This window comes from Schistocerca piceifrons, chromosome 2 (genome assembly GCF_021461385.2).
Source record: "Schistocerca piceifrons isolate TAMUIC-IGC-003096 chromosome 2, iqSchPice1.1, whole genome shotgun sequence".
NCBI lineage: Eukaryota > Metazoa > Arthropoda > Insecta > Orthoptera > Acrididae > Schistocerca > Schistocerca piceifrons.
This window is the reverse complement of record NC_060139.1, coordinates 880,113,100-880,139,159: the sequence shown is the minus strand read 5'-3', so window position 1 is coordinate 880,139,159 and position 26,060 is coordinate 880,113,100. Positions and strand designations below refer to the sequence as shown.

Genomic DNA, 26,060 nt, shown 5'->3' with positions numbered 1-26,060 from the left:
TGTCATCAAGATATACGCTTCCGCCGTTGCCCAACAACGTTTAAGGTGGTGAATGCACTAGGACCGGTTTTCCTCTCCGCAAGTGAACGAACCATTGTTAATAACATGGTTCGACCTCGATCTTCCTTCCTTCTTCCTTGCTTCAAACAGTTGTGCGTGGACTGTATTTGTCACAGATTTTAGGGATTCGAATGTATCGTTTCGCTTTGCTCTCAGTTTTTTGCGTGACATGACACTCTTAATCAGTGCTTCGTCAAAATATTGATTGCAGCACTGGCTCACCTGTTTCCTACACATTGAACTCGTTCTATTACGCTCCAAGACAGCTCTTTTCCGTTGCGGAGACTCTTTCGTCTACACGTGAGAGATGCCTTCTATCTGCAGGTCATGTCTAACACATTTCTGCCTGCCAATCTCTGACCGTACTGAACAAAAATGGTTGCAATCAAACAATACCAAGATCTTACAATTCCTGTTCTTTAACTTTCACTTGCGACAAAACTTGCGGGTTGAATGCAAATAATCGGAGGAATTTACTGCTGGCTAAGCTGAAAATTACAGCAACAAGTGTGAATATCGGGAATACAGAAAGGAGCCAAAATTTCAAATGGTACAGACTGTTTAAAGTCTTTCAGTTCGGCGTCCGAGTAAACTTCTAGCCCCTGAAATGTACTTCATGTAATCTTCCTCGTCTTAAGTGAGATTCAACACATATCGGATCTGTCCTGTGAGGAAATCTCATCAGTGTCTGAATGATCATAGGAAATCGCAGAAACCGTAGGTCGCATAAGATGGTTAATGTCTACAGGCGCTTCTCAGCCCTTTGAGTTCACCAATTTCTTCTTAACTTGCAACTACTGCTTATGCTGGCACCCATTTTAAAGGTGATAAACACTTCATATATTTCGTACTCGCGTGAGCTCTACTTCTACAGCGCACAAATTCAATGAGTGTGGAAGGTTTGCTTTTCTGCAAAGATAAAAGATAATGGTTGTACTGACAAGATAATGAAATTCCGCACAAGCGACAAATTTGCTTGTTAGTCCTGTTAGTGCGCAGATTATAGAAAAGAGATCTAGCCGTGATTTATAAGTTTACCTACATCTCGTCGCGTCATACACGTTCGCTAACCATTAACGATGACACGACGTGTAAGGATGACGCTGCGGTAGTTCCGTATAAAACAAGCAGTGATCTCCGAGACCATCGTAGTTACTGGGAGATGCCAGAAGCATCACACGACGTTTAGCGGTTCGTCAACTAGTCAGGTATGTACTGTTTCCTCAGTCATTGTGCTAGACGTCAAAACTGCATTACAGTCCGCAGCTCGTGGTCTTGTGGTAGCGTTCTCGCTTCCCGCGCTCGGGGTCCCGGGTGCGATTCCCGGCGGGGTCAGGGATTTTCTCTGCCTCGTGATGACTGGGTGTTGCGTGTTCTTCATCATCATTGACTCGCAAGTCGCTGAAATGGCGTCAACTAAAAAGGCCTTGCAATATGGCGACCGAACTTCCCCGCATGGGGCCTCCTGGCCAACAATGCCATGCGATCATTTAATTTTCACTGCACTACAAAATGTAACGTGCGTTGTCTGTATTACGTTTAAAGTTAATAATGTCAGTGATGGTCTCTTATAATTAACGTAACATTCTAATCAGCTAAAGGCGACATATTTGTGAAAAATGTTAAGTATTCCTCTATTATTCGTCTGAATCTGTACGTAAATGGCGTATGAGCTGATCCAAAATAATGGTTTGTAAAGAACCTCGCTAAATCTGCAGGTTTGTATTACCAATACGTTTGATTTGTATTATAATGAAATTGATATGCAGTCAGAAAACACTTAGGGATAACATCGGATATACTGTCAACAGATCCACTGAATCACTGAACTTAGACTATCCATTTCGTCTGCGAAGTTTTATACGCAATGCGCCTTCGTATTCGCGGTCACTAGCAGTGCTACAAAATTACCGCTGGTCTCAATGGAGCCGGTTTGAACGCTGTAATTGAGACGGTCTTTCATACTCAAGATCTGACTAGCAACATGTCGGACGAGAGGTGATGACCTACATATCATTATTACCACTATCGCCACATCATAATCAAGTAGCTGGTGTCTGGTTCAGAAGTCGGCGTAGTGACTTATGTTTTGGACTCTTGTGATTACTCAGCTCCTGCGTTACGTTTTGGAAATCTGTCTTTTTCGAGCATGATTGTGTTCTCTGCCCGTAAGAACCTAGCCTTATAAATACTCAAAAAATAATGAGACCACATGCTGCAGCTGGCACGTCTAAATCGGTATATTCATAGTTAAATCGTACACAGTTTTCTGCTTATGGACAACAGGAGTTTTACTTGGCGTTAGGGACAAGGAAACACTAGTATGTCCCAGTTTCCTCTGATAAACATCATTAGTTATATACATTAGGCCTTGACACGTTACGTGTGTGGGGGAGACTGCACAGCGGAGAAGCAGGTGAGTGTTTCTACTGTCCCAGATGTGGGTTTTTCATGATATCCTTAACTAATTTTACCCGAATTCCTAGAAGGTTCCTAAAAAAGTCATGGTCTTCGTTATCTAGACAGGAACTACAAACCGTCTCTGATGGTCTCTACAGGACGTTGAGATATGAATCTAGCTTCCCTCCGTGTACTGAGTTCGTGACGTCCAAATCACAATTCGCTGTTGATAGCAAACAAATAATAATAATAATATCTGAACTGAAAATCGTTGGAATAAAAAATTGTATGCAAACACGCCAACACATGCTGCAGTCATTCATAAAGAACATCGTTTGTTTGCATCACTGATAAAGACCAAACAACATGCAGTTATTTAGCCGTAAAACCAAGTCAACAAAACATCACACAATTATGGTCAAATGTTAACAGCGAAGTTTACTGAGCGGTTAATTCTATCGGAGAATCATAAGCAATGAACCAATTTAGAGAGAAATTACTTGAAGAACACGGGGGAGAAATTTATAAAACAGTGTCAATGGAAAATGTAATTCTTTTATTAACACATTTCGACAACATTTGAGCCGTGTTTTCCCGGTAAACAAATAATTACAAAATTAAACAGAAGCAAGGATGGGGGGGGGGGGGGCGGGTGGATAACTCTTGTGATTAAAGAATCTTGTGCTAGTAAGAGTGATCTGTACGGTACCTAATTCAAAGAACAAGCAGCAGTCAAGATTTGAAATCCATTGGCACCAGCATTGTTAAATCCCCCATACTGTCATAAAAAGGGAAAACTCATGTAAAAACCACCAAAAAATACGGCAAAAACCTATTTGACCTATTTGGAGTGTTATTCTACAAGAAACCAACAAAACTAGGCATCCAAATAAAAATGAGCCAGCAAAAAAGAGCTCTTGCGGAAATGGTGACCCTTTCAAGTCACTGGCCGTCAAATTCCATGACTGCTTCTTTACAGTGGCTGCAAACACTGCACTCAGTATTAAACGAGCAAGATTTACTTATACAGACACTGCATGCAATACGAACGGACGTTAGTTATAAAAACACACGCTCTGAGGAGATTACAGAAGTCAGCTGGTCACTAAAAAGTACGGTAGTAGTTTGATGGACATGATGGTGTTTCTTCTAGAATACTAAAATCTTGTTGTGATTTCATAGAATTACCTCTAAGCTATCTTTGTTGTCAAAAAATAACTCAGGGAATTTTTGTTGATAGAATTAAATAAGCTTAAGTAACACACGTATACAACTTTGGAGATAAGCAAACCAGTTCTGATTACAGGCCTACATTACTGATTCTAGTCTTTTAAAAAAGTTTGAGAATTTGGCCTATATGGTGTACTGATCCATTTAAATGAACACAACTTGTCAATTGCATCTCAATTTTGCTTTTGTATAGGTTCTTCATTGAGAAAGAAATACAAGGTCTCACAAATGAAATGTTACCAGAGCTAAATCAGATAAATTATCCTACTGTTATATTCTGCGACCTTACCAAAGCCTATCACAAAATTATGCTTATAAACTAATATGTTATGCAACTGGCGGCATTCCATTTGCAGGGATGCAATCCTGCGTCCATAACAGTAAGCGGATGGTCTCATTAACAAGTTATATCTCAGGCTTGAAAATAACCTCATAACAGGGTAACAACATAAAGTGCCACAAGGCTCAATACTGGCTCCACTCTTCTTTCTAATCTACTTAAGTGATCTTTCAATTAGTAGAGTGCATCGTACGAAGAGGACATTGTACCTAGGAACACACGATATTTTTTGGTCGGTACTTCAGTCTAGTGAGTGATTTTGTGATCAAATGAAGGAATGTGTACAGGGGACCACCATAAACAGTTTCTGGCATTCTCTACAGTTTTTGTTGTTGTTAGAGACACGGATGTGTTTGGCACGGCATTAGTAAATATTCCACGTCCTGCGCATTTAGAGCTGTATAATATATGTGGTGTCTGTTCTCTCGGACATGTCTGAATTAACAGACACCATTTTTCATCCAGCAGCCATTTATGAATCAAGACACAGAGAAATTATAGACATTAACTGTGAATGGGCATTGTTTGAAATCAATGGGGAAAGCTGAAAATTTGTGTCAAAGAATTTGGGTCTGACGGGAGGCGTGCTGATGTGCAGCTGCAGTTACCACTGTGGCCGTTTGACTTTTGTTCAGAGCAGCTGCCTATTAAGCAGGAGACCCAGATTCTAATATCAGCCTGGTGCAAATTTTCAACTTTCCCCATTGATTTCAATCAATGCCCACTCGGAGCCAGTGGCTGTAATTCCTTTGTGTCTTAAAGAAATGTGGAATATTATTATTATTTAATGGTGAATATATAGAATTTTATTCATTGTTTATTTAACATGTGGACATACTTCGTCTGTCGTGTACCATCTTGTACTTTGATACAGAAGAAGATCTTTTACCATGTAACATGTGACACCTGCAGATGAACTGAGTTTTTTTCTTCATGTCTTAATAATTTGTCTTGAAAGTGGAAAGTTGAATTATTTTACAATAGCTTCGGTTTCAAAATATATTTAACTTGTAACCGGTTTCTGCTTAAATTAATTTGCTTACTGAATATTGGTGTGTAGTAAAGTAATAATGCAACATATAAACTATTTAAAATAGTACCGACAAGATTGCCTCAATTGCAACTCTTGAATTGCAGTCGTATATTTTTTGGTACATGCCCATGTTATACCTTGGAGCGTGTTTCACATTTGGGAAAACGTTGAGTGTCCAGAGAAACTTTTGTAACGTCAGAAAAAACTCCAGCATATACAGGGTGGTCCATTGATAGCGACCGGGCCAAATATCTCACGAAATAAGCATGAAACGAAAAAACTACATATTCATGTAGTACGTAAAGAAATATGAATGTTTTAGTTGGTCCACTTTTTTCGCTTTGTGATAGGTGACGCTGTAACAGTCACAAACGTATAAGTACGTGGTATCACGTAACATTCCGCCAGTGTGGACGGTATTTTCTTCGTGATACATTACCCGTGTTAAAATGGACAGTTTACCATTGTGGGAAATGTCGATATCGTGTGGAATTATGGCTATTGTGATCAAAATGCCCAACAGGCGAGTGCTATGTCCGCTGCTCGGTATCCTGGACGACATCATCCAAGTGTCCGGACCGTTCGCCGGACAGTTACATTATTTAAGGAAACTGGAAGTATTCAGCCACATTTGTAACGTCAGCCACGACCTGCAACAAATGATGATGCCCAAGTGGGTGTTTTAGCTGCTGTCGCGGCTGATCCGTACATCAGTGGCAGACAAATTGCGCGAGAATCTGGAATCTCAAAAACGTCGGTGTTGAGAATGCTACATCAACATCGATTGCACCCGTACAATATTTCTATGCATCAGGTATTGGATGGCGATGACTTTGAAGTGTACATACAGTTCTGCCACTGGGCACAAGAGAAATTACGGGACGATGACAGATATTTTGCACGCGTTCTATTTAGCGACGAAGCGACATTCACCAACAGCGGTAACGTAAACCGGCATAATATGCACTATTGGGCAACGGAAAATCCACGATGACTGCGACAAGTGGAACATCAGCGACCTTGGCGGGTTAATGTATGGTGCGGCATTATGGGAGGAAGGATAATTTGCCCCCATTTTATCGATGGCAATCTAAATGGTGCAATGTATCTGATTTCCTACGTAATGTTCTACCGAAGTTACTACAAGATGTTTCACTGCATGACAGAACGGCGATGTACTTCCAACATGATGGATGTCCGGCACATGGCTCGCGTGTGGTTGAAGCGGTATTGAATAGGATATTTCATGACAGATGGATTGGTCGTCGAAGCACCATACCATGGCCCGCACGTTCACCGGATCTGACGTCCCCGGATTTCTTTCTCTGGGGAAAGTGGAAGGATATTTGCTATCGTCATCCACCGAAAACGCCTGACAGTATGCATCAGCACATAGTCAATGCATGTGCGGACGTTACGGAAGGCGAACTACTCGCTGTTGAGAGGAATTACACGTATAGCCAAATGCATTGAGGTTGACGGACATCATTTTGAGCATTTATTGTATTAATGTGGTATTTACGGGTAATCTTGCTGTAACATCATGCGTTCTCAGAAATGATAAGTTCACAAAGGTATCACATTGGAACAACCGAAATATAGTGTCCAAATGTATCTACGTTTTGTATTTTAATTTAAAAAACCTACCTATTACCAACTGTTCGTCTAAAATTGTGAGCCACATGTTTGTGACTATTACAGCGCCATCTATCACAAAGCGAAAAAAATTAAAACATTCATATTTCTTTAGGCGCTACACGAATATGTAATAAAAAATGGGGGTTCCTATTTAAAATAACGCAATAACGCGATATCCGTTTGACCTATGGCAGCACCATCTAACGGGCCAACCATAGCGCCATCTGGTTTCCCCCTTCACGCTTGGCAAGTTTCGTCCTTTGTAGTTTTTTCGTTTGACGCTTATTTCGTGAGATATTTGGCCCGGTTACGATCAGTGGACCACCCTGTATATTTGGAATAACAAAATATATAAAACTTATATTACAGAGTTGGTAAAGGCGAAAGTCTGAAAAGTGTACCAAAGTACAACACTCTTCCCCGCCGCTACTTTAAAGGACAGTTCAAAACCTGTAATGTTTGCTGACGACACAAGCATACTAATCAACAATCCAAACTCAACCTTAGCAGACACAGTACAGATGATAGTTGAGCCAGCCTACAAATTGTTCACAACTAACAATTTAAATCATAATCTCTCAATGATACATAGCAGTGGCTTCAAATAAGCAATAACACACCAGGAGTGGTCATGCATTGCATGGAGCACAGTGTGTGAAATTCCTTGCGGTTCAGAAGGATAAGAGGTTAAACTGGAGGCAACATACGGATAAATTAATCAGGAAGCTCATCTCAGCGTGTTATGCCCATAGAAGCACTTCTGTTTGTGCTGATTTCAAGACAAGAATGTTGACTAATTTTACACATGTTCACTTGCTGCCTATTATGCAATTACCTGAAGCAAATAAAGTGTTTTTTCAGCAGACTCGAGTAGTAAGAATATTGTGTCAAGCTGGTGTATCTTATAAAACACTTTTTAAGGACTTTGCAGTTCTTATGCTCACTTCCCAATACATTTACTCCTTAATACATTTACTCCTTAACAGCTTTTGTTGCCGATAATAATAATTAATTTCACATTCGGAGTCAGTCAGCTCTCCTGACCAATCCATTCTGCTGTTACTGCGTCTCTGCTGACAACGCTCTGTTGCCTGTTTCCTGTTACACTACTGGGTCCACTTCTCGTGACACCTGGCGGTGTATTCTACGTTACATAGGGATGTCCTATACGTCTGATCAGATAGAATATGTTAGACTTGTTCCGCTCAAATATTTCAAACAGCAATTAAAAACTGACACACGCAATATTAGTGTTCACATGTCTGATGATCATTTAGGAATCCGAAAGCTAGTTCATAACAAAATACGAAATAAATATTGTTGTGGAAGATTAATACTTTGTGTGCTACTTTTAAGTACATCTCTGTTCCTCCAAGTACCAATGGAGTCTTCCATAAATTTGTGAAATTGCCTGGATATCTGTGGCGTCATGTGAGGTTCTGTTTATATAATCATTGCAAACTGAGAGCTTTTTTTGTTAAGTACCTTTCATCATCAGAGGCGTTCATAAAACAGCCACGGACTATAGCAGAATACGCTGAGTCGATGGCTGACGTCTGCAAATACTAATAGGGAAACTGTTGTCTTGCAGACCCGGTTAGCGCTGATTTGTGCAGTCTCTGATAATGTTGATTTCTGTCACCTTCTGAATCATTATTACATACGTATATGTCCACCCTTCATGACGCATGGAACTTGCCGTTGGTGGGCTGGCTTTCGTACCTCAGGTATAGATACAATCACAACGGATGAGTATCTGTTGAGAGGTCAGACAAACGTGGCCGGCCTCTGTGGTCTAGCGGTTCTAGGCGCTCAGTCCGGAGCCGCGCGACTGCTACGGTCGCAGGTTCGAATCCTGCCTCGGGCATGGATCTGTGTGATGTTATTAGGTTAGTTAGGTTTAAGTAGTTCTAAGTTCTAGGGGACTGATGACCATAGATGTTAAGTCCCATAGTGCTCAGAGCCATTTGACAAACGTGTGGATCCTGAAGAGGGGCAGCAGCTTTTCAATTGTTAGGGTCAACATTCCGATAACTGTCTGATCTGACCTTGTAAACAAAACGGCGTTGTTGTGTTGGTAATACATCCGATTGAAAGCAAGGGAAAACTACAGCCGCAGTTTTTCCCGAGGGCTTGCACTGTATGGTTAAATGATGATGATAACCTTTTGGGTAAAACATTCCGGAGGTAAAATAGTCCCCCGTTCGGATCTTCGAGCGGGGACTACTCAGGAGGATGTCGTCATCAGGAAATTCAGAAGGATGCAAGTTGCGGTTGTTATTCGAAAATGAAGAGGCTTGCACTGGATAGAGTAGCATTGAGAGCTGCATCAAACCATTCTTTGGGCTGAAGACCACAACAACAACAAGAACAACAACAGTAAATGTGTTGTTGTTGTTGTGGTCTTCAGTCCTGAGACTGGTTTGATGCAGCTCTCCATGCTACTCTATCCTGTGCAAGCTTTTTCATCTCCCAGTACCTACTGCAACCTACATCCTTCTGAATCTGCTTAGTGTATTCATCTCTTGGTCTCCCTCGGCGATTTTTACCCTCCACGCTGCCCTCCAATACTAACTTGGTGATCCCTTGATGCCTCAGAACATGTCCTACCAACCGATCCCTTCTTCTGGTCAAGTTGTGCCACAAACTTCTCTTCTCCCCAATCCTATTCAATACTTCCTCATTAGTTATGTGATCTACCCATCTAATCTTCAGCATTCTTCTGTAGCACCACATTTCGAAAGCTTCTATTCTCTTCTTGTCCAAACTACACTCCTGGAAATTGAAATAAGAACACCGTGAATTCATTGTCCCAGGAAGGGGAAACTTTATTGACACATTCCTGGGGTCAGATACATCACATGATCACACTGACAGAACCACAGGCACATAGACACAGGCAACAGAGCATGCACAATGTCGGCACTAGTACAGTGTATATCCACCTTTCGCAGCAATGCAGGCTGCTATTCTCCCATGGAGACGATCGTAGAGATGCTGGATGTAGTCCTGTGGAACGGCTTGCCATGCCATTTCCACCTGGTGCCTCAGTTGGACCAGCGTTCGTGCTGGACGTGCAGACCGCGTGAGACGACGCTTCATCCAGTCTCAAACATGCTCAATGGGGGACAGATCCGGAGATCTTGCTGGCTAGGGTAGTTGACTTACACCTTCTAGAGCACGTTGGGTGGCACGGGATACATGCGGACGTGCATTGTCCTGTTGGGACAGCAAGTTCCCTTGCCGGTCTAGGAATGGTAGAACGATGGGCTCGATGACGGTTTGGATGTACCGTGCACTATTCAGTGTCCCCTCGACGATCACCAGTGGTGTACGGCCAGTGTAGGAGATCGCTCCCCACACCATGATGCCGGGTGTTGGCCCTGTGTGTCTCGGTCGTATGCAGTCCTGATTGTGGCGCTCACCTGCACGGCGCCAAACACGCATACGGCCATCATTGGCACCAAGGCAGAAGCGACTCTCATCGCTGAAGACGACACGTCTCCATTCGTCCCTCCATTCACGCCTGTCGCGACACCACTGGAGGCGGGCTGCACGATGTTGGGGCGTGAGCGGAAGACGGCCTAACGGTGTGCGGGACCGTAGCCCAGCTTCATGGAGACGGTTGCGAATGGTCCTCGCCGATACCCCAGGAGCAACAGTGTCCCTAATTTGCTGAGAAGTGGCGGTGCGGTCCCCTACGGCACTGCGTAGGATCCTACGGTCTTGGCGTGCATCCGTGCGTCGCTGCGGTCCGGTCCCAGGTCGACGGGCACGTGCACCTTCCGCCGACCACTGGCGACAACATCGATGTACTGTGGAGACCTCACGCCCCACGTGTTGAGCAATTCGGCGGTACGTCCACCCGGCCTCCCGCATGCCCACTATACGCCCTCGCTCAAAGTCCGTCAACTGCACATACGGTTCACGTCCACGCTGTCGCGGCATGCTACCAGTGTTAAAGACTGCGATGGAGCTACGTATGCCACGGCAAACTGGCTGACACTGACGGCGGCGGTGCACAAATGCTGCGCAGCTAGCGCCATTCGACGGCCAACACCGCGGTTCCTGGTGTGTCCGCTGTGCCGTGCGTGTGATCATTGCTTGTACAGCCCTCTCGCAGTGTCCGGAGCAAGTATGGTGGGTCTGACACACCGGTGTCAATGTGTTCTTTTTTCCATTTCCAGGAGTGTATTTATCGTCCATGTTTCACTTCCATACATGGCTACACTCCATACGAATACTTTCAGAAATGACTTCCTGACACTTAAATCAATACTGGATGTTAACAAATTTCTCTTCTTCAGAAACGCTTTCCTTGCCATTGCCAGCCTACATTTTATATCCTCTCTACTTCGACCATCATCAGTTATTTTGCTCCCCAAATAGCAAAACTCCTTTACTACTTTAAGTGCCTCATTTCCTAATCTAATTCCCTCAGCATCACCCGACTTAATTAGACTACATTCCATTATCCTTGTTTTGCTTTTGTTGATGTTCATCTTATATCCTCCTTTCAAGACACTGTCCATTCCATTCAACTGCTCTTCCAAGTCCTTTGCTGTCTCTGAAAGAATTACAATGTCATCGGCGAACCTCAAAGTTTTTATTTCTTCTCCATGAATTTTAATACCTACTCCTAATTTTTCTTTTGTTTCCTTTACTGCTTGCTCAATATACAGATTGAACAACATCGGGGAGAGGCTACAACCTTGTCTTACTCCCTTCCCGACCACTGCTTCCCTTTCATATCCCTCGACTCTTATAACTGCCATCTGGTTTCTGTACAAATTGTAAATAGCCTTTCGCTCCCTGTATTTTACCCCTGCCACCTTTAGAATTTGAAAGAGAGTATTCCAGTCAACATTGTCAAAAGCTTTCTCTAAGTCTACAAATGCTAGAAATGTAGGTTTGCCTTTCCTTAATCTTTCTTCTAAGATAAGTCGTAAGGTCAGTATTGCCTCACGTGTTCCAGTGTTTCTACGGAATCCAAACTGATCTTCCCCGAGGTTGGCTTCTACTACTTTTTCCATTCGTCTGTAAAGAATTCGTGTTAGTATTTTGCAGCTGTGACTTATTAAGCTGATAGTTCGGTAATTTTCACATCTGTCAACACCTGCTTTCTTTGGGATTGGAATTATTATATTCTTCTTAAAGTCTGAGGGTATTTCGCCTGTTTCATACATCTTGCTCACCAGATGGTAGAGTTTTGTCAGGACTGGCTCTCCCACGGCCGTCAGTAGTTCCAATGGAATATTGTCTACTCCGGGGGCCTTGTTTCGACTCAGGTCTTTCAGTGTTCTGTCAAACTCTTCACGCAGTATCATATCTCCCATTTCATCTTCATCTACATCCTCTTCCATTTCCATAATATTGTCCTCAAGTACATCGCCCTTGTATAGACCCTCTATATACTCCTTCCACCTTTCTGCTTTCCCTTCTTTGCTTAGAACTGGGTTTCCATCTGTGCTCTTGATATTCATACAAGTCGTTCTCTTATCTCCAAAGGTCTCTTTAATTTTCCTGTAGGCGGTATCTATCTTACCCCTAGTGAGATAGGCCTCTACATCCTTACATTTGTCCTCTAGCCATCCCTGCTTAGCCATTTTGCAATTCCTGTCGATCTCATTTTTGAGACGTTTGTATTCCTTTTTGCCTGTTTCAGTTACTGCATTTTTATATTTTCTCCTTTCATCAATTACATTCAGTATTTCTTCTGTTACCCAAATATTTCTACTAGCCCTCGTCTTTTTACCTACTTGATCCTCTGCTGCCTTCACTACTTCATCCCTCAAAGCTACCCATTCTTCTTCTACTGTATTTATTTCCCCCATTCCTGTCAATTGCTCCCTTATGCTCTCCCTGAATCTCTGTACAACCTCTGGTTCTTTTAGTTTATCCAGGTCCCATCTCCTAAAATTCCCACCTTTTTGCAGTTTCTTCAGTTTTAATCTACAGGTCATAACCAATAGATTGTGGTCAGAGTCCACATCTGCCCCTGGAAATGTCTTACAATTTAAAACCTGGTTCCTAAATCTCTGTCTTACCATTATATAATCTATCTGATACCTTTTAGTATCTCCAGGGTTCTTCCATGTATACAACCTTCTTTCATGATTCTTAAACCAAGTGTTAGTTATGATTATGTTGTGCTCTGTGCAAAATTCTACAAGGCGGCTTCCTCTTTCATTTCTGTCCCCCAGTCCATATTTACCTACTATGTTTCCTTCTCTCGCTTTTCCTACACTCGAATTCCAGTCACCCATGACTATTTGATTTTCGTCTCCCTTCACAATCTGAATAATTTCTTTTATTTCATCATACATTTCTTCAATTTCTTCGTCATCTGCAGAGCTAGTTGGCATATAAACTTGTACTACTGTAGTAGGTGTGGGCTTCGTATCTATCTTGGCCACAATAATGCGTTCACTATGCTGTTTGTAGTAGCTTACCCGCATTCCTATTTTCCTATTCATTATTAAACCTACTCCTGCATTACCCCTATTTGATTTTGTGTTTATAACCCTGTAGTCACCTGACCAGAAGTCTTGTTCCTCCTGCCACCGAACTTCACTAATTCCCACTATATCTAACTTCAACCTATCCATTTCCCTTTTTAAATTTTCTAACCTACCTGCCCGATTAAGGGATCTGACATTCCACGCTCCGATCCGTAGAACGCCAGTTTTCTTTGTCCTGATAACGACATCCTCTTGAGTAGTCCCCGCCCGGAGATCCGAATGGGGGACTATTTTACCTCCGGAATATTTTACCCAAGAGGACGCCATCATCATGTAATCATACAGTAAAGCTGCATGCCCTCGGGAAAAATTACGGCTGTAGTTTCCCCTTGCTTTCAGCCGTTCGCAGTACCAGCACAGCAAGGCCGTTTTGGTTATTGTTACAAGGCCAGATCAGTCAATCATCCAGACTGTTGCCCTTGCAACTACTGAAAAGGCTGCTGCCCCTCTTCAGGAACCACACGTTTGTCTGGCCTCTCAACAGATACCCCTCCGTTGTGGTTGCTCCTACGGTACGGCTATCTGTATCGCTGAGGCACGCAAGCCTCCCCACCAACGGCAAGGTCCATGGTTCATGGGGGGACAGTAAATGTATATGAGAGTTAAAATATGAGTTTCTCCGTAATTAATTTCATACAGTAAATGTATATGTTGAATTTCATACAGTAAATGTATATGTATGAAATTAATTACGGAGAAACTCATATTTTAACTCTCATTAAGATTGCCGTGTCTGAAAACTCCTGTCTGTAAAAAGCATACCGTCTTGCTCACTATGTTGTTCTCGAGCAATACTGTTTAAAATAAACACTGGACTTTGAAAAAAATATCATGAAGACATGCAAAGGGAATAAAATGATTTATTTCTCTCTTAGTGTTATAAAAAGAGAAAGCTCACCTTAGCACACTTATAACACTGTGAGTATCCTATGAATGAAACAAGAAGCAGTTCACCTTCTATAAGAAATTTGCGAGCGGTATCGCAGAGTACCCCCGTGACGCTGTCCGCTGGATCTGTCACTGTTTTCAAATAGCCCCCGGTGTCTCAAACTTCACTGTTGTATTACTGAATAACTGTAAGAGCAAATCATGTTTCGGAGAACAAAATGATTGCTGGAATTATTACCTAACTCATGAATTTCTGTGACGAAACGATATTTATTCTCCCGGTACACTTGACAAGTACACAGCATTGCATAATCACAAACCTATAAACCAAGGAGATGCTTATTTTTGATCTGAATCGATGTGATTTTCAGAATCCACAATGACTCCTCTAACTCTCTACGTCAGCCCTTTGAGCGCTCCATGCCGCTTGGTACGTCTAGTGGCTGGTATTGTTGGAGTTGACTTGAAAATAGTGAACGTAAACGATCTTGCTAAGGACCTGAAGACGCCTGAGATGTTGAAGGTAACATATATAATCAGTATAGTTTAAGTATTAATAAGCGGAAAAAGTAACTGAAGAAGTCTGTTTATCTATCACCATTTCTTGTTATAAACTACTATCTAAAATTACCAACATTCTCTGTGAATTTTAGAATGTATTCAGAAATCACGTAGAAAACGAGACGAAGCGTGGATCTTGGAGTATCTGAAGAATAATTTACTTTATCATGTATTTTATACAGCTTTACTTTGCAACAGTGTTGTTTGGCTACAACAAGTGGTTTTATTGAGTGTTTGTTAATTTTTTATTATAGAAATGTGGTGGCTGGAAAATAAATACATTTATACTCCTTAATTTCTTCTCTAGACGTCCTTTCATCATAAATTGATATCTCAGATGTCATATGTCTACTTTTTTTGTGATTCTTTTCCTTATTTCAGAAAAACCCACAACACACTGTGCCGACGCTGGAGGATAATGGCGTGTACATTGCTGAGAGGTAAGGCTACAGACGTAGTAGTGAACAGTGTTACCACTCCTCGAAGAATAACAGTGCCTCCTCAATATATTCCAAAATGAATCTTCGAAAGCAGAAAAAAAATTTAGTGTTTTGTAATGTTTTGGTTTCAGTATAATGTACCTTTCTTCTCATCCCCATGACTTGTTTTTCGCCGGCCGTTGTGGCCGAGCGGTTCTAGGCGCCCAGTCCGGAACCGCACTGCTGCTATGGTCGCAGATTCGAATCCTGCCTCGGGCATGGATGTGTGTGATCTCCTTAGGTTAGTTAGGTTTAAGTAGTTCTAAGTTCTAGGGAACTGATGACCTCAGATGTTAAGTCCCGTAGTGCTCAAAGCCATTTGAACCATTTAAATTTGTTGTTCTCTTGGAATGAAAATGAGCAACACCTTATTACGATACCAAAAGCAATGAGAAGCTGTTGGTACCTATATGATGCATCTGATAACTGAAAGTCACTTCTGTTTCGAAAAGTTTCCTGCTAGTAAATTGCTTACTAACAACAATCGGCTTTATTTGAGAGAGAAAACTTCTTTTTGATAGTGAAAGGAAAAAAGGCCCCTCATGAGTGTGTCAGAAAATGTAGTTAGTAGCCGCGCGAGATTAGCCGAGCGGTCTTAGGCGCTGCAGTCATGGACTGTGCGGCTGGTCCCGCCGGAGGTTCGAGTCCTCCCTCGGGTATGGGTGTGTGTTTTTGTCCTTAGGATAATTTAGGTGAAATAGTGTGTAAGCTTAGGGACTGATGACCTTAGCAGTTAAGTCCCATAAGATTTCACACACACTTGAATTTTTGAAGTTAGTATTTTTTCTTTTCAAAGCATTTCTGGCATTGGAAATGTGTTTTTGCTTTTTAGACACGTCGCAAGTCAACAGACTGACGACTGCTTTATATTGTCTCCTAAAACGATAAAGCTACATATTATTGATATATAAACAGCATTACGCACGCAGTTAAAGCTGTCAGCAGGTACAATTGCTTTCTTGTCTGGTTCTGGAGGTTAACTTTTCCTAAATGCTTTTTCACCCACACACAATTTTCCTTTATGAAAACTATAATGTCTGTCCTTATACGAGAACATAAAAAATACAGTGTTGGCAACGTTACTGTTAAAATTTTCAGATAATTAATGAAGAAATAAGGAATTATGGAAGAAGATAGCTTGATAAGGATGGGCAGTAGTGAGTTTTGTGTAGAAAATAACGATCAAAACAGAAACGTTTAAATTTAAAATAAGTTATGCTAATATTCTCTTGAGAACTGTGTTCTAACTGCAAGCACAGTACTGGGTATTCGTTGTCTAGGCTATGGCTGCACACGTCGCTGACAGTCCAAAATTGCATATGTGTATGCTGCACCTAAATAGTTGTATGTGCACAGTATAAATGTTGTTGTTGTTGTGGTCTTCAGTCCTGAGACTGGTTTGATGCAGCTTTCCATGCTACTCTATTCTGTGCAAGATTCTTCATCTCTCAGTACCTACTGCAACCTACATCCTTCTGAATCTGCTTAGTGTATTCATCTCTTGGTCTCCCTCTACGATTTTTACACTCTACGCTGCCCTCCAATACCAAATTGGTGATCCCTTGATGCCAACCGATCCCTTCTTCTGGCCAAGTTGTGCCACAAACTTCTCTTCTCCCCAATCCTATTCAATACTTCCTCATTAGTTATGTGATCTACCCATCTAATCTTCAGCATTCTTCTGTAGCACCACATTTCGAAAGCTTCTATTCTCTTCTTGTCCAAACTATTTATCGTCCATGTTTCACTTCCATACATGGCTACACTCCATACAAATACTTTCAGAAACGACTTCCTGACACTTAAATCTATACTCGATGTTAACAAATTTCTCTTCTTCAGAAACGCTTTCCTTGCCATTGCCAGTCTACATTTCATATCCTCTCTACTTCGACCATCATCAGTTATTTTGCTCCCCAAATAACAAAACTCCTTTACTACTTTAAGTGTCTCATGAGTGGTGCAGTGGCTTAGTTTGTATAAGGATTAGGCATGAGATCAATGAGTTTATAATAAGAGGCACCCTGAATGTGACTCCAGTGAGTTCTGGAAACAGTAGATGATTCTGTGGTGGCCTTTGTCTTGTCTCAACTCAGTGCGCTCAAGGAAGATCGAGGACGACGTAATCTATTCACAGAGTGAGTTTGTGTTACAGTTGAGTCCGAGTTGGTTCTTCATTCTTAATAATTGACGTTCTAGGGAATGGAGCACACACAATATTATATTTGAGCCTAAGTATTCCACTGGTAGCATGTTACGTTCTTCGGCCGCAGTTCACAAAAGGCATTACGTGTGGCAGCTCTAGTGAAGTTAACTCTTACCTCGATCTTCCTTGAGCGCACTGAGTTGAGACACGACAAAGGCCACCACAGAATCATCTCCTGTTTTCAGAACTCACTGGAGTCACATTCAGGGTGCCTCTTATAATAAAGTCATTGATCTCATGCCTAATCCTTATACAAACTAAGCCACTGCACCACTTGCAATGAAGTTCTGTCAACAGTAGGTTCTAACAGAAAGAGATTATCATCCATACCATTATTTCAGTGAAGTGAGTACTCTTCTGCATTCAGTCCAAAAAAGGGTTTGTTGCTGCCTACATTACTAACCTTCCCAATGCCACATAGATGTCTTTGGGTTACTAACTGTTGTTTGTTGTCGACAACCTTGCTTCTGTAGTGAAGAATCATAGCATCTGAACTGCTTCACTTCCTGTCTGTTCCATAGAAATCGTATACAAGCAGCATTTGCTTGAAGTGTGCTTGAGAAGTGGTCAAATTCTAAGGAACAAACGCTTTTAAAGACAAAAAAGTGGTATCCGAATTATCTGAAAAACCACTAGCAATTAAATGTAAATTTTCATTACGTAAATGTATAAAATATGTGTATAATAAGCATTAAATAAGTAGAGTCCCAAGCTTTACTTCATCAATACACTATTAGTTTCATTTTCTGTGGTTCCATTAGTAGTTGGTGAGTCTTAGCACGGTCTGTTTAAATATCTCTCGAATATGTTTTGTTACATTTTACTGAGAATTCTTCAACTTTCTTAAGCCTTGAGAATGCTAGCTCTGAATCAGGAAAATTGAAAGTTCCCAGGGAAGTGGTTTTTTTAAACTTTTTGAGAGTAAGTTTTTGCACAGCAACAGTCTTCTTGCCGACACTTTTGAAGGTTGTCTCTCATGTCATACTGCTTATGGTTGAGTGTTACGACATTTCAATGTAGAAAAAATGTGTAAGTGTACGATTTATTTGTAGACTATTTTTGAAATCAACAGGATCTCCAAACAAAAAACTAATATAATCGACATTTCTTAGGTTCATAGAAAATCAAAATTGTATATGGTAGTAATTATACTCTCTCCTCAGTGCAGTAGTTTTGCGTGGGACGTAGCAAATTCCACCAGATACCTGTACCCTTCCCCGAAAGGACTAAGCAAGACGCGGTCAAACAAAATTCGTCGTATTTTTCACTAACATTATTACAAATACAAACCCAACACACGAAAAGCTAATTAGTGCTAATATCTACAGTTTTGTTCGTGTCTTTCAGAAGAGTATATTAACTTACGTGACAGATATGAATACGTACTTCTATCGTTATTATTTTACGTTTTCCATCCTGAACTCCATCTAGAAGGCTTGCAGTGGCAGCAAGGGTTGTAATGTTTCATTATCTTGTAAATACTAAAAGTGTAGTTCAAATGGTTCATATGGCTCTGAGCGCTATGGGACTTAACATCTGAGGTCATCAATCCCCTAAAACTTAGAACTGCTTAAACCTAACTAACCTAAGGACATCACACATATCCATGCCCGAGGCAGGATTCGAACCTGCGACCGTAGCGGTCCCACGGTTCCAGACTGATGCTCCTAGTGCCGCTTGGCCACAACGGCCAGCAATAGTCTAGTAAAATAATACACATAATTATATGGATAATTAAATATTCCAGCATAATTTAGTTAATCATGTTTTGCATATGCAAGCATCTTATGTCGAGTCCATAGGGATAGAAATGATCTGAGCATATAGAAACAAAACGGTTGCTGCTGAAAGGTAGTCTTATTCAAAATGCCACTGAACAGCTGCAATACCTATCAGAATGAAATTAATTCGCGAAAGTTAACCAGTTTAAATCTCCTTCTTTCTGTAATGAATACATTCTCAATAACTTTTCGTTATGTATAAATGCCCAGTATTTCTGAGCCTACTCTTCAGTAATATTATTGTTTTTTGCGAACAGCCGCGCCATAGCCATGTACCTTATTTCTAAGTACGGAAAGAACGATGCTCTCTACCCGAAAGATGTCAACAGACGGGTCCTCGTCGACCAGAGACTGTTTTTTGACCAAGACTTCTACAACAGGATTGTGAGTGTTTTCGTAAGTACCACTTTATTTCCCTCTTTCATACTTGTCTAAATAAGTATTCATCCATTTTGTAACGTCCTTATGTAAAAGTGACTTTATGTGTCGACTGTTGAACGATACAACGTAGGAGGGAGTAGAAGAACTGACGTTTACAATATTAAGTTCCTGGGTTCGCTGCCAGATGAGTTAGTTAAAATGAAGCGATGTTCCAGTAAATATCACTCTCATGATCCTCCCGTGAAGTATCTGAATGGGGTCAGAGTCACGTTTTTACAGGTGGTACCAGGGTTTGGTATGCACACTATCAGTGGCCCAGGGAGGGGGTAGGAGCTGGTCGCGTATGAATCATATGTTATCTTTTCATCAACAGCGAGAAAGGTGAACCCCTGCTTTGAGACAACTGTATATTAGCAGCTGTTGGCAGCTTTCAATTGTAACATGAGGAGCGGTGTTAGGTGCTACAGGAACGTTCATTTATAAGACGGCTTGTAGCAAGGGCAGTCACCTGAAATGAGCGGCCTAGAATTCTTGTTTTTGTAAATTAAAGATAAATAAAATGGAATTTCTTTTTACATTACAACAGTCAACAAATAACTAACTGGTGGAAACATGCTACTACTTTTCACTTTAACCTGTATATTCAAAGAGATAATGATCCTGATTTTTATGCCCTGAAACGTCACCCCTTTACATAAGATCTGATCCGTATGTGAATAACGCAACGGAATAATTAAAGGAGGTTTAACAAGGGTTAACCAAGTCAAAACAAACCTTAATCCTTGCAATACCCATCCCACAGCTACTCACTATGCATGTGAAATAATTGGGTTTATAGATTCAATCCGTTCCATTCAATTGTTTTTGCTCTCTGTGTCTTACAACGCTCAGTAATTTCAAAAACCTTGACCCAGTTTAGTAGCAGATATCGCCTCGATGTCTCCATCTTCACCGGCTAGTGGCTACACTGTCATGAACGTTCCTGTAGAACTGAAAACCTTATTTAATAAAACTGTAATCTCTGCTTAAAGCAGGTTATTCCCTCACAGCATTAAATCTAATTAAGATGAACATAGCGCGTTTCGAGATCGTAGTTCTTGATTAATATATTTAATGTTAAGGAATATGAGGAAGATTAACCTGAACACAAACCAGGGGGTATGAAAATAAGCTTAAAAACTATACTCAGATCTAATATAATGGCCAAATACTTGAATACAAGGTATAGTGTTACGTCGACAAATCCATATGGACGGGCATTATGTCCTTACATTACCATCCCGATACAACAGGCAAAAAGAAAATCTACCGCATATTAGAGTTAATGTCCGAAATATTATTTGACGAATGAAGGGCAACGAGACAAGCCATTTGAATAATACCGTAAATTGATCCCAAGTGTTATGAAAAACTGAATGTACGGAAAAAGATCTTACATTTCCCACGTTAGACTCGACAGCAAAGTGTATCGCTGAAAGAAATCTAATACTCCATAATCTGAAAACCACGTAATGTGCAATCACATAACAGCAGTGCAAGCGCACTAGCCAGCAACTATCTCGCCATAATCCGGAGCAAAGTCGATTGAATGCACCCAAGTCACTCTCGCAAGATGAAGCGTCTATACTACACGGCGGAATCGGCAACTCGACATCTAGGCAGCAGGTGGGAGGCAAGAGTGTGTCTTTGTCTGCCGGCTACTGGGTCTCGCGAACAAATAGTGTCACCAAACTTCACTAGTGTCTGAGTCCCCAACGTGCTGAGGCATAATTTACAGTTTCGACCCAGATATGTACTACCTATCACATGGGTTTAAGTGACTATAGATCCTAGAGGCAGACGAGTGCTTATCGGTGCGCGCATGAATACGCGACATTAAAAGTCCCTAACAGCAGACGCCTTTCGCTGTGTGACAGCCGAAGGTTGTTGATTCTTGCACAAGGAACCGCAGCTTATTTAAAAATAATAATAATAAAATTGTCAGAAGTTAGAAACCTACATTAAAATGAGCATACCAAAGGGGGGTATGGTGGTGCCGGTAAGGCGTGAATGATTCATCAATTTAGTAGTACAACTGAGTAACACATTTTGACGTCACGAACAAAATAACAAATATGGCCACTGATGGCACTGAACGCACATGAGAAGCCAGGTAAAGATGCAAAAATGTTTAACAACGGTTCACATTAAATGGAAAGTTATACAGCAAAAATCATAAATACATCACTACAAAATTCCAGATGAAGAGAATAACAATATATAAAAGCCAAATCTAAGATGAAATAGAAGGGATAAAACTGAGGAAGACTAGGCGGCACAGTAACTGCGTGTCGTATTCCACGGTCAAAGAGAAGCGACGATACATAATACATTTAGATTAACGTATTAAGATAAATTACGTATGACTAAAATTAAAGTGGGGGGAATGGAGGGATCCCAGGTAAACATTGACATCGTTATTTCATTACAAAATGCATGAACAATGAGCAAAATAGTGTAGCACACAAGTAAAATGAATTCAGTTTTGATAATAATAAGCATAAAAATAATAACAAGAAAAGAAAATAGAATGGCCCAACTTAAGTGCGGAGCATTACCATCTATATGAACAATTATATAGTGCCAGACTTTAAGAAAAGTCAACGATCGTGACACATTATTGGTAGAAATGTATCGTTGCTAAGAGCAAATAAAGTAGCACATAAAAACGGAAAATGTAGACTAGAACAGCAAACATATGCTGTGCACCTCATAAGCAAACGCAGATCGCGTCAATGAGAAGTATAGATGGAAAAAACAATAAAGTGACTGCAAATACGCTGCGGAACTTAACTTTATACTTAAGCAATCTGTAGTGCCAAACTCTGCGAAAAAAAAAACAGAAAAATTAACCCAATGCGGGTATAAACACAGCATCAGAAAAACAAAAACAACAACACATAAAAATAGCATTACATAGACTGTGCACATGCAGTATGAGGTGCACAGTCTATGTATATTGTCTTGGGCTACATTCAGAATTTTTATATGCTGCTGTATTTGCTCTTTGCAGTGTTTCGTTTTTACCAATAATATGTCAAGATTGTTGACTTTTTTCGAAGTCTGGAACTACATAATTGTTAATGTACACACTGAAGTTGGACCATCTTATTCTCTTTTTTATTTATTTTGCTGTTTGTTATGAAAATTCTATTAGTTTTATTTATGAACTGCGCTGTTTTGCTCGTTGTTTATGCATTTTGTAATGAAGTAAATGTGTCAGGGTTTCCCTGGAGCCCTCCATTTATCCATTTTAAATTTAATCATACGTATTTTATCTCAATACATTAATCTAAATTAGAGTACTACACCTACAAATGTATTATATGCCATTCCTTCACTCTGTCCATGGAATACGAGACGTAGTTACTGTACCACAGAGCCTTCATCTGTTTTATCCCTTCTCTTTCATCTTAGATTTAGTTTTTATGTATTGTTATTCTCTTGATCCGGAATTTTGTAGTGATGCATTTATGGCTTTTGCTGTATATCTTTCTATTTAATGTGCATTGTTTTTAAATATTTTTGCATCTTTACCCGGCTTTTCATGTGCTTGTAGCGCCATCAGTGGCCATGTTTGTTATTTTGTTCGTGACGACAAAATATAATACTCAGTTGTGCTATGAAATTAGTGAATCATTCACGACGCCATACCGGGTGTATGAAGCATTACCGTACCTTATTTGGTCCACTCATTTTAATGTAGGTTTCTAATTTCTGCCAATTTTATTATTATTTCATGAGGGTATTTTTGATCCGTCGTTGCCACTACTAAAATGCGTGATTTTTTCATCAGACGCTTTTCGCTTTATTGAGGTAAAGCATCATCAGTTGCTGATGATTTATCGGCTGACTTCTCGCTTACATCGGGAAATGCCGTCTGCTAGCATATCGTTGTTTTTCTGTGTTAGACACTGATAATTTTGGTCTAATTTTTTAATGTTCTGCAGCACTATGTTTTTCTCACAACACACTTTTATGCACACAAGTGCATACCCTCATGAATTACAAAGCAACCACGGACACTATAGCCACAAAAATGAAGAATTTATTATATTTGTATTAAATAAGCTGTGGTTCCTCATGGCTTTTATATTATTTCTACAGATATGCTGAAGATCACTTTACTCGAAACACGTAAATAGAATTGAGTTGCTGAACACCAGATGACTAAACATCTTTTCTCCAGCGACCGTAACAGCAGTATTTAAAATTTTTAATTTCATAAAGTGGTCGCAGGCTTATTAAGTGACTGTATGTCACACCTTACAAAATACTGCCGCTAGGACGGTCAGCGACAAGGTTTTAATGGACTTGCTTCTCTGTGGCAGAGTAAACGTTTCCGTGCATCGCGAGCTAATCGTAAACAATGGAAATTATTTCGAGTTGTGTCATTGAAATTTACAGATGGTTTTGCTGCTGTAATGAACGTATCAGTTGCATTCCAACTTTTTATGGAAACTTCCAGTGTCTGCTGTAGAGATCAAAACATCTTAATCTCGATGGCTTATTTTATTATACCTTTCCAAGCGCCAAAGTTCTTGCACGACACCCCAGCCATTCAAAATCGAACGTACGGTCTGTGTAGGCAAAGGGCTTTTGGAACAGCGTAGTCAGGGAAGCCACCAAAATTAGGATTATTGATGGTCACTTGAAGAGAAACAGAGGCTATCAACTGAGCTCTGTTTGGTACCCACTGCAGGCCACAAAGCGTTGCGAGCGGTCCCCGCCGGAAGACGACCAGACTGAGCGCCCAGTGGGGCCAGAGTGATCTCGCCGGGACACAAATACTATCTATTACTCTACATTTTACCCGCAATGGACCTCTGGCAGGGTATGGACTACCCATTGGCTCCACCTATAAACTCAACAAAACATCGCGCCATTACACGAACTAACCTAGATGCAAACCTGAGACCTTTACAGTGACCCAAATCGCTGAGAGAAACGAGAATTTCTCATCTACTTCATTATAATGGTTCACGTGCGTTACGATAGAGTAATTTATGTGGACTGGCATTAGAGCCCAGAGATCTCTTGCTTGTGGATCGTGGTCTATTTAATGAGTTGTCCAAACATAATCCGAATTTATTATTATTCGTTTTAAATAATTATTCCGAATATCATTGGGAACAAAGTATACTGGAGGGAATAGCCTGAACACATTGAAATTGTTTCCAGATCCTTATCTCTCTGTGAATCACTGTCTAATAGTGCTGTTCCCTCCGACTCATGATGTGGTGTTTGTAGCCTTGCACTATTTGCAGGAGAATCACAATGGAGACGTAAGGCATGGGAAGAAAATGGGAAGAGATTAAGACTTGGTGTTGATCCATGACACACAGTACTTGATTCACGCACACTGTCTGAGAAAGTAAAAGTTTCTACCTTGACTTATCCATCAGCTTCAAGTCAGATTTCTTTATTCTGGCAAATATTTTCTTAATGACTATGGTATGCCATTTTAGATGGAGATATTTATCTTTTTGTTACTCACATTAATCATTTCAGGAAAGATGTCCGATAACTGCTGAAACTAATATGATAAGCTTTCTGTCAAAATGGCTGCCACTTGACTATCGATCAACTACTTAAGTGTAACATAAACAATGCAGATGAGCCTTAAAAATTACACAATTCTTTTTCCTGCGTTTTTCCCTTTGCTGCATGTTTCCTGGTTTTTGGTTCTAACTTTCAAGGCCATTTACCACAGTAACGATGTATTCAACATAATTATTGAGTGCTGAGACAAATAACAATTCTTTTTCAACAGCGGCCGAAATTAGACGGCAAACAGACCGACCCCAGTAACATCGTCAAAGTGAACGAAGGGCTGGAGAGCCTCAACAGAATGCTGGAAGGGAAGCAGTGGCTGGCCGGGGACAACATCAACCTCGCCGACTACGCTGTCGCCATCTCTCTGACAGCAATCGAGGTACAAGGACGTTCTTCTCACTTATCACCAAACATACACTGAGGTGACAAAAGTCGTGGGATAGCGCTATGCACGTACACAGATGACGGCAGTATCGCGTACACAAGGTGTAAAAGGGCACTGCATTGGCGGGACTGTCATTTATACTCAGGTGATTGATGTGGAAAGGTTTCCAGCGTGACTGTGGCGACACCACGAGAATTAACAAGTCTTGAACGCGGAATGGTAGTTGGAGTTAGACGAATGGGACATTCTATTTCGGAAATCGTTCGGACAGTCAATATTCCGAGATTCGCAGTGTCAAGAGTGTGCCGAGAATACCAGATTTCAAGTATTACTTCTCAACAAGGACAAGCAGTGGCAGTGGCAGTGGCCTTCACTTAATGACCTAGAGCAGCGGCGTCAGCATAGAATTTCCAACGGGAACAGACAAGCAACACTGCGTGAATTAACCGCAGAAATCAATGTGAGACGTACGACGAACGTATCTGTTAGGACAGTGTGGCGAAATTTGGCGTTCATGGGCTATGGCAACAGACGACTGACACCAGTGCCTTTGCTGATAGAT

At 40.9% G+C, this 26,060-nt stretch overlaps 1 protein-coding gene across 1 annotated transcript; it reads left to right on the top strand.

Moving 5' to 3' along the window:
- The first annotated feature begins 1,217 nt into the window (after positions 1 to 1,217).
- LOC124775962 (glutathione S-transferase D5-like) lies at positions 1,218 to 24,328 on the top strand. The gene is made up of 5 exons (XM_047250804.1): positions 1,218 to 1,268; positions 14,482 to 14,633; positions 15,053 to 15,111; positions 19,395 to 19,521; positions 24,260 to 24,328. The coding sequence occupies exons 2-5, from the start codon at positions 14,490 to 14,492 to the stop codon at positions 24,326 to 24,328; spliced, it is 399 nt and encodes a 132-aa protein (XP_047106760.1). The 5' UTR covers positions 1,218 to 1,268; positions 14,482 to 14,489.
- Positions 24,329 to 26,060: the final 1,732 nt, after the last annotated feature.